Source organism: Lethenteron reissneri, chromosome 21 (assembly GCF_015708825.2).
Source record: "Lethenteron reissneri isolate LAM-NWPU_2019-01 chromosome 21, ASM1570882v1, whole genome shotgun sequence".
Classification (NCBI taxonomy): Eukaryota; Metazoa; Chordata; class Hyperoartia; order Petromyzontiformes; family Petromyzontidae; genus Lethenteron; species Lethenteron reissneri.
In genome coordinates, this window is record NC_083799.1 from 10,223,304 (window position 1) to 10,237,684 (window position 14,381).

The following is a 14,381-nucleotide window of genomic DNA, read 5'->3' on the forward strand; positions in this document are numbered from 1 at the left end:
GCCTCGTTCGTAAGCATATGATGAGTAACCACCCGAACAGCTCTCGCCCCAACAGTGCAATGTCGGCTACATGGGGGGGAATCATTGTCTCTGCGTGCACTCACCGGAGCTGCGACGCTGCGCTGCGTCACTTGAGGCAACTGCTGCAGGACGTTCTGTGCTTGCGCGAGTCCTGCGGGGACATCGAGGGAGCGTGAGCCACGGCGGTGCATGACCTGAGCCACCTTCCCGCCCCCGGTCCTCCCCTCACCTGGCCTGGTGTGGCCCGCTTGAGGCAGGATGACTTGAGCCTGCTGCAGCCCGGTGGCTAGCCCAGTGGCGGGCTGCAGGAGGAAGAGCTGGTGAAGAGGCAGCCCAGTCTGGAGGTCCTGACCACCGGCACGCGACGCGGCAGAGGGGTTCCGTCAGCGAGCAATACGCACTGGGGCTTTGTCTGTCATAATCACTTTGCGAGCCTCTACATGAGCTGCCGAGGATTCCAATTAGCATGCAAACGTGCACGTGTGGCCATGCGTAACAGGAATTTAACAGATTCACCACCTTGCCCCCATTGTAATTGATAAATTGTCACGATTATGGGTCATGATTCGATTCAAGAATCTATACATTCTTGCCATTGTGGTGAAAGTAAAGCTTGCAGGGTTTATATAAAGCCAATTACGTAACACATCTGATTAAAAAAAAGATATAAATTTTCACGCACATAGATGCGTGTGCTGCGAGCATAATAAACGTTTTTAATAGATGAGCCAATGCATCGTTACATAAGGTTGTTTTTTATTTGTTATGCAATCTGGATTTTGATTGTTGTTGTTGGCAGCGTCCACAGGACACCCACTTGATGGGCCCCGAGAGCAATTGCGACTGGAAATAATACGTCTGTGGACGCCAGAAACGATGACCGACATAAGCCTAAAGCTTACAGAAGGAAAGTGTTACATGCATTTATAAGACAGTCAAGCATCGAATTACACAACCCATGCAGCGATATCCAATGAATGCAAAGCGGGATGCATGTATATGCCTGATGTTTACAAGTATCGACATAATTGTACATCAACAGATGAAGCTCAATAGGTTTTAATTAACACCCAAAAAAATGATTTTATATATATACTGCCCAAGTTGTATTACGGATGCGTACATTTCCACGACTGGAATGTACCGCACAACATGCAAACAACGGGTGTAATCGGAGGACCCAATTAGCCTTCATCCGTGTTTCTTTTAATGCATATTACAGCTGCAACTGTCGATTGGGTCTGTTCATTTTTACTCCGACAAAAAAAATGGTCAATTTTGTTTTCTGTAGTCAAGAAATCAGTTTCCATCGTAACTCTCATCCAAAACCACCATCCACATTGAATACCCGCTCAATGTACATGGTTTAATCTACCAAATACAAAAAACCATGGCCTCATCAGTGTTCCTGTTTTAGCCCAATGTGCACAAATCCAATTTAATTATATATATATTTCAAACTACAACCGTTCAAATGAATATACCAATCCAAATCATAAAAGAATATAAAATGCGTATTCACGATATATAAAACAGTATATGATGATTGTTGTGCTAATGAGCGTTCACCCGGTTCACCTAAATAGGCATACAATAAATTTTGCATCGTCAGTTGTTGCAGCAAATATATATTATCATTTTTTTTGTGTTTACTTTGTTGTCCTTCCCCCGCACCTCCAATTAAGCACGGTTGGCTACGTACGGTGCGAAAGAAGTTCAACATACATATGTACATTAACTCAAAGTATACTTACATATTTAAATAAAAAAAAATTTAACTTACAAAACGGTCGTAAAAATCACTACACATCCACTTATTTGCACACACTTGACAGCAGGTAATGGTGGAGGTTAAGGGATTCACGACGAACATTAGGGCTGGTCATGCAATGGTCTTCGAGCAGGGGATCATGCAATGGTTTGAGACGTGGGAGAATGTTACAGGGCTATTAACACTCACACCACAGCGGCACAGAGATTCCCAACAAGGTGCATTTCGGCACACATGGTACTCAAGAAGGCCAACTGCACGGCACCTTTCCTGGACAACCAGTGTTGTCGAACGAGGCTGTCCGTATTGCAATCAAATGACCACTTTTCCCAGGCTCACATTAAAAGCTGCATCACACTCCATTCCACCCCTAAAAAAAAAAGGAACCAGAAACACCGTCAATGGACAGTGCTCGCTGCTAACTCACGAGAAGGAGTGCGGCTTCGTTCATGAGCTGGTGAAACGGAGTTTCCAATGTCGCAGCTACGGTGAGAGGAGAAGCTCGTGCAAGCTTCGTGATAGAGCCCAGGGGAGAGGGTCAAGGGCGAGGAAAATGGCCAATTAGAGAGCCCTGTGGAGACGACACGAGGTCACTAAAAGTGCATTGCACAAAAGAGTCTGACTAGCGTTTAAGTTGAATTTCTCAATGTCATATTTGTTTACATGAACGAGAGTACGCTTTCAACGTAGTGAAACTAAACAAACTCTTATCCAACAATTTAAGAGAAAATGTTATATTTTATCATTAAAATGTAACATCACAAAAGATGTCTCATTTATCAACTGCACAGGGCTCTGTGTATGGAATGACGATGATGAAGCCAGGGTTGGGAGTCTGTAGCCGGTTGTTTAAAACATATAAAGTGGACCTTGCTCTTACGACTGTCTTAAAGCAGTGCCAGTGAAGAAATAACAAGGTCACTTGAAGTGTTTTATGCAAATGGCCACAGGAGTCATGCTGACAGAGGTGGGTGATCATGGGGTCACACCTGCGTTGCAATTTGTATAGGCTGAGCCAGGGATATCTGTCCCTGCAGTTGACTTAGTGAAATCTGTCCTGTGGACTGATTTATGGTGAAGTGGGCAGTTGTCTGCCCAGCTGTTGTAGCCTGTTGCTGCTGCTGCTGTTGCTGTTGTTGCTGTTGCTGAGTGGCTGAAGTGATGAGCTGAGCCTGCGCCTGCTGTATCAGCAGGTGCTGCTGTACACCAGCCAGCGTCAACTTGCAGGAAAAAGAAACACAGACCTAAGTGCCGTGCGCCCGGTGGTAACCACACAACTCGGTGGCTGAGTGGTTTGGTAGTTTTCGGTGAGCCGAACCAATTGTGCCGCAGCCACCATAACACAACACAAATTAAAAGATGCATCTCAACCGCAGTTGCATGTCGTGGAACACACCATACATAAGTGTCAATATTTACCATTTAAAGTTTTCCTTTCGGCAACAGAGCACAAAAAGAAAATCAAGCTTCACTTTCCTAGCACCTTATCTTACCAAATGGAAAGTTACATCAAAGTACAATCTTCAGTATGTTATACTGCAAATAAAAACAATTTACTGCATTGACAGTCTTCCCACGAATGTCGACATAACTAGACTCTCTTTTTTGCAGCTGTGTGGAGCTGAGAGACCACAACATTAAATTATTAAAACGTTCATCCAGCAATGGGATGAGATGAGCCAATAACACAAAAATGCAAAAAAAACACTTTTTACCCCATCCTGCGTGTGTGCTCTCCGGATAAAACAAAAGGAACGCACACCACAGCCTTTAGTCAGTTGTGGCTGAGCTCGCACAGTAACCTTCGCTTTTGTAATGTAGATGAGCTGTTTAAAATGTTAAGAGGTCGTTACCCCAGCGATCTGGCCGCCTGCAAACAGCAGCTGTGCCTGTGGAAGAGCTGCCATGGTGATGGAGGGCTGGCTGGTAACCTGAGACATTTGTGCAGGTGCCTGAGCCAGACTAGCTTCGGCCTTAACCTGCGAAACACACGTCGATACCAGAGTGCACAACCCCACACACAAGACACAACTACGTTAACGTGCAGTCTGCACCACAGGCGGGAGGGCGATTACATTCACGGCAAAGCACAACAGCGCAGCCTTACAGTAACATAAGGCAAAACTATTTCTTGGCGAATGTGAAGTTCTGACAAGGCCATTAGGACGAACCGAGGGGATATACTCAACACTGCCCTTTCCCCCTTGAGATCACCGTGAAGGGGGGGGTTAACCACCAAGGTGTGCAAGCTCACTAATCCTCCCTGCCAAATTTGTAGCGATGAGGAACTAAGTTTTCAAGTCAACAGACACTCCATCCAGGTAGCTAAACGCTTAAAAGAAATCCCAAACAACAAGTTCAGCACCAGATGTAGGTTTCAGGGTGCCATATGGGACTTGAGTTGTGGCCTTTACTGTTTCATCGCCTAAAAGAGCCTGGTTAATGTTTTAAATGAGCTCATGGGCAACCCATTTTCACCTCCTTGTGAAAGGCCGAGATGGTCGAGAACCTGACCACCTTCTTTAAGGCCACTAAAGACAGGCCCACAACAGAATTCCATTGAAAAGTATTTGCCACACAAGAAGAGACCAACCACACGAGACTGGGTGCATGCTCTCTCTTGACCACACTATGACCAGTCTCCAGGTGGAGGGATCTTCTGGACTTTTACAGAAATTCCTGAACGTCGGGGTCTCGACCCCAATTTTCAAACCTGGCTCTTTCAATGTCCAGGCCTTACGCGTAGGGCTACGAGGCCCTGGTATTAGTGTATATCAAGCTTGTCCTTCCCTTGCACCTTTCTTTAGCACAGCTGGCTACATACGGTTGGGCTACATACGGTGCGAAAAAAGTTCAACACAAATATCAATTAAAAGTATAAGTATAGGTTTTTACCCTTTCTGGCAATAAAACAGGTGTTAAGATATTCTTGGTTCTTTCGGTAAAGTCACGTAGAAGGGAAATAATAAAATACCGAAAGAACCAAGAATATGAATCCCTGCAGTCACGAAAGCTTTAAATAAAAATGTAGGTGTTAAGATGTTAAAACACCAAACTGAAACTTTTTGCAAGGAATCATGTGTGCATTAACCATATATATGTGTGGTGAACATGCAAACAAAAAACATGCTCTGGTAGTAATTCATCAATTAAAAGTGTCTGCCATGGGGCTGGAATTTAACACTGGAAATTAATAACTCCAACACATTTTCCGATGGTAAATATGCAAAAGCTTAAGTTACGTGCCACACAGCGACACTTACAACAGTGCAAAGGGGGGGGGGGGGGGATGCCATCATCATATTGTTTTGTGGGCAAAACCACAGATGATGCACACAATGAAAAATAACATCAGGGCAGATGCCAAGGAGAGGACCGGTAAAGTGGCAGTGCCGTGGAGCCACTTGAGGGAGCCATCGCCTCTAACGTACCACCAACCGGTACAGTGCAAGGAAATTAGGTCAACTTATGCACCGCTCATAACAAAACAGTTGCTCACGTAGCTAACACCGGTGCATGTAGCGTTAATGCCACAGGAAATATAAATAATGAAGGCGGCAGTGAGTAAGGTAACAGCAAGGAGTGAAATTGGTCCTCTTGCCTGCAACTCTGGGGTAGGAGATTAAAGTGGGATTAACTGTGGTTAAACCTCCCCTTACCAGCGAGTACGAAAATGAGACGGAGCAAATTTTTCGGGCAGTGCACAATGAGACGTAGGTGGCATCAGATCTAGGTATGTCCGTTAATTGAACTTCTTTCGCGTCGTACGTAGCCAACCGTGTTAATCGGAGGCGCAAATCAGAGATGACGCTAACCGCGGAAAGGGTGTGAACGACCAATCATCTCGTTAAGCGTTTGCGGGACCTGCAAGGATGGCGCAGAACTGCTGGAACTATGCGGTGCAGCATCATCATTATTCACCGCTATGGGGGGGGGGGAGGAGCGGGGTAATTTTTCAGTGCCGAATTTTCGGTGCCAATTAAACCTTTCTAATCTGGGTCCACGTAGAGTTTTCACAATAGGGTGGGGGGGGGGGGTACGCCGGTATCTGAGAGGTGGTGCACAAGCTTCAAGAAATAAAGCGTGGCATCACAAAGTGTGCAAGTCAATCAATAAACATTTTTTCGTAAAAATTCGCCCCCACTAAAGAGAGAATCGCAATACAGTCTAAATTAAACGAAGGTAGTCCGACCTATAAACTCAAAACGCATATAAAAATAAAAGAGCAGACACACTCAAGGCAAAGCAAAAAAAAAGGAAATGCAAGTGTACACGTTTTGCTAAAACGAGCACATTTTATGTTTTATTTTTCTAAGTACACGGTTAAAGTTTCCAAATGATTGGCAATGCAATGCACGACTGTACCATACTGACGTGTGTCATTCAAAAACCAAATCCAGATTGGCAATGATGAACAAAAGAATGAAACTGAACTTTTATGTTACTAAGTGACAAAGCATTAAAATGCAAGTGACCTTGACATGATTTGAGAAAATTGGCCGTTTCTATGCGACACAGGCAAGATGCTTAAACAAAAAGCAAACGTACGCGTGCAAGACGTCAGAAAGTTTGGTTGCTGCAGCTCCTTAGTATTAAAATTCCCTCCCTTTATTACTGCTAATCCTACTTCCTCCCTTTATTACTGCTAATCCTACATAATACACGAGCATAATATGACTGAGACCCCCCCCACCACCTACACATTCCACTAGTGACTAATCCCTATCTGCATTTTCCATAAATATGCTAAATTCATCTGTTGATATGCAAATGCCTTTGTCAAGGCGCCCTCCTCCTCTAACCCAGCTTAAATATACGCTGGTGGTTAATTCTAGATTTGAAGCTTTCGTGACTGCAAGGATTCATACTCTTAGGTTTTTTCGGTAAAGTCACGTATGTAAAAAATAAAATTAATCAAAGTAAAATAAAAAATCACGACGTTTCGGAGGCAACACAAGCTTCCGTCTTCAGGTGGAACCGTCACAGCACGATTGCTGTATTTTGTTTTTACTTGATACAGCACTTGACTTGACACTTTACTTGATACTGCGATCGTGCTGTGACAGTTCCACCTGAAGACGGAAGCTTGTTAAGCCTCCGAAACGTCGTGATTTTTTATTTTACTTTTATTAATTTTAATTTAATTTTTTACCTACGTGACTTTACCGAAAAAAACCTAAGAGTATACGCTGGTGGTGTTCATTCAGACGCCGTCTTTCCGACAGCCCTGTTCTTCACCTGAGGACGGCTGCTTGCGTTGTGGCCTGAAACGTCGTGAGAATTGTATTTAATGTTTTATTTGGATTATTTTATTATTTCCCTTCTACGTGACTTTACCGAAAGAACCAAGAAGACGTCAGAACGGCTAAGGCTGTTCCAAGTGCTGCAAGATTAGCCCCACTGAGCCACAGCGTGTAATATGCAGCTCATCATTCCACTCCCTGCAAATCCCGTAATGGCATTACAAAAAATCTATAACTCTTTTTACCGAAAGACACAAAGAATATGAATTCCTGCAGTCACGAAAGCTTTAAGTCAAGATTTTTTTGTCGCACTTTTGCATGGTCTCCGAGTCTTGCACGATCCTGCCTTACGTGTTCCATAAACCCAAAGGTACAAATTTAACATTTGATTTTAATGCTATTTGCATAAACTATAAATAATTCGATCTTAAAAGCATGATTCAATGAATGTATTGTGACCACAATTATGAATTTCAATACAAAAAGTTGATGAATGATTATAATCCATGTATATTCCAAGAACAAAAAACCTTACTTATGTAAATAATTAAGAGACAAAGCAAAGACAAACATATATAAACAATTAGCTAAAATGATCAGTTGAAGCCTAAACCTGTTAAGGCATGGCTCGTTCCTGCGGACAGTTACCAAACATCTGCGGATGTAAATTTAAATAACGGAGTGATGCTCTTCCCCCAGCTGATCACCAACACGGATGTGACGTCCAGTGGTCACTCGTTGGGAGCACTACATGGCCCGAGTTTTATCTATTGTCTAGCAAAGGGGCACAACTGGCCCACACGTGGTTACGTCACAGCATCAGCCGCAGGGAGCTCTGGCCTATTTATAAATAGCCGGATGCCCAATATTTTTGAAGCTGACGTTTTGATGTTTTTTTTTATGTACGATTGAGTTTTTTTGCTATTCAAGCGCAGTATAATACCATAGCATCCCATTCCCAAAGACGAGGCAAGCACCTATTTCTGGCATCGACATTCACAGATAAAGATCTGTGAATATGGCAAGGCAGTCCCCTCACTTGCCTTTTTAAAGTCTGAACGCACCGATAATAAATTATATATACACATCTCTGTTGAGTGGGGATTTTACTCAAATTTAGGGGGTTTCCCTTCAATCGTATCATGTTTTTTTTTCCTGATGTGGAAACATTGATGACTGAGAACGTGTGGAGGGAAGTGAATCGTGCAGCCTTACCCAGAGTTCCTTGCTCACCTGTCCCAGCATGCTTAGCGGGAGACCATCGTGGGCGGAGATGATGTGATAGTCCACTCCATTCACCTTCGGTCCTGCAGGCATCAAATGACAATGCTGGGATTCAAGGTGCCAGGACGACCCCAGTTAAAGCCTTCAAAAATTGTACAATTCAGATTTCATAAGCTCTTTGTACATATGTTGAACTCGACTTACAAAAATGTAATCCCTGTTGTAATGTGAGAGGTAAAGTGCAGAGAGTGAAAGAAATCTCCTTTGGACGCCGCAAAAACGAGTACAGCAATGCATCATGTTGGGAAACAATCCAAGGAAGAGATAACAATTAAATACTCTCAGTTCATTTTAAAATGTGTCATGACCAGAAATCAGAACAGGGTACTCCTCTCAAGCGATGTGGTGACTATTCATCAATATACAGTATAATAAGCCCTGAGAATGGACATTAATTGAATTGCAAAACCAAATTATGAATGTGATGTTTACAGTGACTGGCAACAATGACGAAAAATCAATCTAATTACAAGTGAGAATCTGTTTCACTCCGAGTGGTTGAACGGGGGGGGGGGGGGGGGGTATGAACCTATGATTGAAACACTTTTGATGCTGTGGCTCTGACAGTCCGCCGGTGGATCCAGGTGCCTTTGATCTTCTATCTTGCAGGCATTTGCAGAGCTATTATAGGCTGTAAGCGCGGGAGCACCCCTAACTCTGCTGAGCATTATGTGTACTCCGGTAATATACATGCTCCAGCCTCCTGCTCAAAAGGCATGGCATTGTGATGTTTTGTTTTATGTTCTTTATATTTTAAGTAATTGGGATGGCAAGGGTATAGAAAATATGGGAACGTGTTAAAAGCGTGCGTTATGTATCCATAACACAAGTGTTTTGGGTTAGATCGCTTAAATATAAATGCGTCGTTAAATATGCTACCACCCAACACAGCCAAATAGTAAGGTTTGTCACGTAAACAGAACGTGGCAATTCGTTACTAATACGGCACACCGGTGTGTTGGAGGGCATATCCACAACATTTACAATCTGAGTATGACATTTCGCCAGCAATTACAACTAGCATCAAGTGACGGCCATATTTTTAGAGAAACCCTGTTTCGTTCCATAAAGAGGGATAGATGTGATGAAAAATAACTATCTGACTAGTTTATCGGAGTACTCCCGCAATGTACGGTATTTTTATACTTCAATTACTTGGTCAGTTTCAACGCTCGTGTTATTTGATTTGGTTTTGGCATTCAGTTTATTTGTGCATCATTGTAACTGTTCAATTGCAGCGCTTCTTCAACTATCACCATCTCACATTTTCTTAGCCCGATGTATGAACATCTTGTTAGCCCGTCCAAGGACGGAAGTTGTAATATTAAAGATGTAAATTCACGTTTTATTACGTGATTGTTAATTTTATTAGGAAATGTAGCACAAAGACAATTTTCTTAACTTATTAAATTTCGATTTAAAGCTGCTTGCGTTGTGGCCAAAACGTCGTGAGAATTATTTTATTATGTTTTATTTATATTATTTTATTATTTCCCTTCTACGTGACTTTACCGAAAGAACCAAGAAGATTTATTAAATTAAATTAAGGACTTGGAAGATTTCTCAGTATACGAAATTTTGTGTGAATCTCTTATCACTGTTCAAAAGGTTTCCCTGCAGTTGGCTATCCTTGATGAACACATTGATCCACTGAGGATATTTAGATCTAGACAGGGCATTTATACACTGTATAGGGGCATTGTGATCTGCAGAGGGGCCAAATCCAGCTAGCATAAGCGGCAAAAGAAGCATTAAAATTGGTACATTTTTTGACCAAGGATTCTTCGGTATCTTACACAATAGGCAAAGGCGAACAATCTCTGTGGCTGTATAATTTAAAAAACTCGTAACTTCACTTTAGCACTGTTTTCAAATCACCTGAAGCTGTTAACTGACAAATTCATCTTGACAGATGGACGCTTGATAGCGCAGAGTGAAGAAAGTAGAGTGCTGACACTGTCTGAAGTAACTTAACAAATAACGAAGACCAAAGGAGAAGTATTAGAGTTATGAATAAATTGATCAAAGTATAATTGTATCTTGTCTAAATGTAATGAAGGGAATATTAAAAAAAAATAAAGTCATAAAACACTTCACTGCATTTCACTGTAGCACTGTATTAACGGCAGTGAATGTTGCACAAAAGGAATTGATAAAACACCTCACAGCATTTGACCGCATCACTGCATTAATGGCAGTGGTTGTTGCACGCAACAATGTCAAAAACACCTGACGTAATGTCACAGTAGCGCTGTATTTAACGGATGTTCAATTACTTGCAACTCACTGCTCTGATACCTACTTATCTTCCGCTTTCGCTCGCTGGGGTTAAAAACAATTGGAATTCGATACAATGTCTGCAAAGTAGCAGATGTTTATTGTAGCATAATTTGGAAGCGTAAAGTAGAGACTTACCTTTTGTTGGACGTGCCGAAGAAAAAAATAAAGGCACAAAATGCACTGTGATGCGGCGTATAATTATTTATTGCCTTCACTTTCTATGAAGATACTAAAATAAAGCGAATTTGCATTAAAAATAATCATAGCCGCTCGACCTTCTTCTGCGTTAGTCAATGTAGAGTGACGTCACGTGCGTTACACACAGACATTCTTGGCTCATTATATTAGTGATAAAGGTTTTTAGGTTAGATCGTGTAAGTATAAATGTGTCGTAACTCTCCACCACCCGACACAACCAATTAGTAAGGGATTTGTTACGTAAACAAAATGCCAATTAGTTACAACTTCAGCCCACCGGTGTGTTGGCGAGTAAATCCAAAACATAAAAAATTTGAGAATGACGTTTCGCTGGTAATTACATCCAGCATCATCGGGCGATTTGCCAAAATAGTGAAGCAATCCACCTGCTTCCGGACGACGTCATCACTGAACCCATCATGTGCAGAGATCAGAGGAGTTTATTGTAAGTATATAATAGATTAGTAATCTAATATTGATTTGAAGGTTTTGTGACTGCAGGAAAAGTCACGTCGGTAGAAAAAGAATAGATCACGACGTTTCGATCACAACACAAGCAATCGTCATCAGGTGGGACAACTACAGCAAGAAAAAACTGCTGAAGAAGGCGAGAGATATGCCGTGGCACGAGGTTATAAAGGCCTCGGCAGTAGGGGTGGGAGAGAGGAGGTGGGGGGAAGGAGGCAGGGCAGAAAGTGGACCCCGCGGCAGCACCCGGGTCACTGGAGTAGAGAGATGCACGGAGTCGTAAATAACAGCTGACATAGGCAGGCAGGATGGAAACATCACAGTCAGCTAAGACTTTACCTGGTTGATAACGTCCTTCTAATGATTGCTCAAGTTTGTACCCATCTTCTCGGTTGAAGTTGTGTCTGTGTTTATATATCTGGATGGCTTTATGAACGAATCTTTGTTGATAGCCAGTGGGTTTGCAAAGTATCTTCATCTTAGAGAAATCAATTTCGAGTGAGCCAACCGCATTAAAACAATGATCAGCAATGGCAGAGGTATTGGTCCTACAAGTGTTTCGAATCTGCCTTGTGTTCGCGAACGCGGTCCGAGACATGTCGTTTCGTTTCCCCAATGTAACTGCTGCCGCAGCCACAACTCAGTTTGTAGACACCCGGTATTGCATATCAGGAATCACATCCTTTACAGATGGGATCAAATCACGGATTTTGTGTACTGTGTTGAAACGAACCTGGATCCTGTGTTTGTTTTAAAATTTTGGAAATATTTTTGGTAACTCCTGTTATGTATGGTAAAGTCATGGTATTGGTTGGATTCTCGGATGGTTGTCTCCCCATTGATGGGGAGGCAGCTTTGCGGATTGTACGGTCAGAATATTCGTTCATCCTGAGGGCTTGGTGTACGTGCTCCAGCTCACTGGCTAGGTGGTGCTGGTCGGAGATGCAACGGGCCCTGGATGGTGGTGGGAGTCAGGCTTTAGATAGGCATCCGTGTGGGTGGCTTTCCTGTAGACAGTGTCCCAACGAGCCATCAGGTCTCTTCTCGATCAAAACATCCAGGAATGGTAGCTTGCCATCCTTTTCCACTTCCATGATTAACTTGATAGATGGGTGTATGAAATTGATGTGGTTGAAAAATTGGTTCAGTGCTGGCAGGCCATGTGGCCAGATGATGAACGTGTAATCTACGTATCTCTTCAACAAGGAAGGACGTAGGGTGGATGTCTGGATGGCATCTGTCTCAAATTCCTCCATGAACACATTCGCTACCACTGGTGATAAGAGAGAACTCATTAGGGTACCCTCATTTTGTTTGTAGAATGTACCATTCCAGCTGAAGTAAGTGTTGGTAAGGCAGTGCCTTACCAAAGTCGGTACATCTGGATTCAGTCCCTGTTGGAGCAAGTCTTCAATGATTGCAATGGTATCAGGTACAGGTACATTGGTGAACAGGGAGACTACATCGAAACTGACAAGTAAATCATCTGGAGACAGTGAGTAGTCCCTGATTAGACAAACCAAGTGAGCTGAGTTAAGTACAGCTTCAGTTTCATTTATTTGGTATAGCCCTGTGAGCCATTCGGCTCTTGAATCGGGTGCAACCGCAACACACACGCGCAAACAGAAAAATCCAGGAAAAAACAGCAAAAAAATCTTCCAGAAAAAAGCACCATACACCCCCACCCCATAAACCCCCACCCCTTACACCCAGCTGCTTTGCCACATTAAAGCAACTGGAGAGAGGAGGTTATACTGGTAGGAACGAAGTGGATCAGCCTACAACAGATTATATCGTCCGTCCGTCCGTCCATGTAGCAACATCGCCCCCTACTGCAAACACTTGGCATGACCCTACAAAAACCTTTAGACTCAGTGACGCTTTCCTGGCTAAACAAGTGTAACATTCCCTTATAATTCCCTCAGATAGCTTTTAATTAAAACATTTAAATTAATGAGGCTTTCCTGGCTAAACAAGTGTAACATTCCCTTATAATTCCCTGAGATACCTTTTAATTAAAACTTTTAAATTATAATTTAACTCACAGCGCCCTAAAGCCTACAGCTAGGCCTAAAGCCTCGAACTACGCCTCAAACTCTCCCTTCGTATTGTACCCCCGCGTGTGTGCAAGGGAGTTAATGTTTAACAATGTTACATTCCCTGATGCTTTTAAATAGAAACATTTAAATTTAAAGCTTTTACATAAATATTAAAAACATTTTAATTAAAAATTAACTCACAGCAGCCTAAAGCCTACAGCTAGGCCTAAAGCCTAGAACTAGGCCTCAAACTCTCCCTTCGTATCGTCCGATTAGGTGTAGCTACATCGCTCCCTACTGCAAACACTTGGCAGGACTCTAGAAAAACCTTTAGACTCAGTGGGGCTTTCCTGGCTAAACAAGTGTAATAATACATTATGTTTATATTCTTTGGTTATTCGTTCCTACCAGTCCACCCCGCAGGGTCCTGTTAAAGAGCCATTGAATAATAAACTCCGGGGCAAAGGGAAGTTAATGACAATCTGGGAAATCTCCAGATTGTCAAAGGACCATATGACACGACCTCCACGGACGTTTTGGACAGTTTCACAAACAAATCTCCAGACTCACTGGTACGGACGCAGAGCACAGGGCGTTTTTTTAACGGCAAAAGTTCGAAACTTAGCGACAAGAATAAATCGACATTATAGACTGCCAGTACACTCTCAGATTAAGAACCAGACTGCAGTCTACATTAGTGGCTTTTTTTATTAATTACCTTATTTTACTCTTATTCACCGCATATATTGGTTGTTATTGTATCTTTCTATCTACGTAACTTTACCAAAAGAACCAAAAAATATGAGTTCCGGCAGTCACGAAAGTCTAAGTCAAAACTTAGCCATATCTTGAAACCTCAGGATATCAAAATACAACTCGAAAATAAAAAACACGGATCACTGGATAGACAGGGAACAAAGGTTAATAAAACCCTCGGAATACATGTGGTAACAACTATGGTAGATCACCAATCTTGGTTAAACATAAACCAAATAATAATCATTAAGTATTAGACATTGGGTAAGTCAAAAGAGATACAAGGTGAAATAGGTCAATCACACACAACCAAGATAATAT

The 14,381-nt window shown here is 42.4% G+C and overlaps 1 protein-coding gene across 8 annotated transcripts in view; it reads right to left on the minus strand.

Annotated features, from left to right (window-relative positions):
• The window catches only part of LOC133345208 (POU domain, class 2, transcription factor 3S-like), a 96,937-nt gene that overhangs the window by 16,361 nt on the left and 66,195 nt on the right, over positions 1-14,381 (minus strand). For 3 of the 8 annotated variants that reach the window (XM_061555761.1, XM_061555763.1, XM_061555765.1), the window contains exons 3-6: positions 8,251-8,342; positions 3,646-3,771; positions 2,782-3,012; positions 105-368 (exon numbers count right to left, since the gene is read on the minus strand). In XM_061555761.1, coding sequence (XP_061411745.1) covers positions 105-368; positions 2,782-3,012; positions 3,646-3,771; positions 8,251-8,342 — 713 coding nt within the window. The remainder of the gene's footprint in view (positions 1-104; positions 369-2,781; positions 3,013-3,645; positions 3,772-8,250; positions 8,343-14,381) is intronic. The other 5 variants (XM_061555764.1, XM_061555762.1, XM_061555767.1 and 2 more) reach the window with 5 other exon arrangements.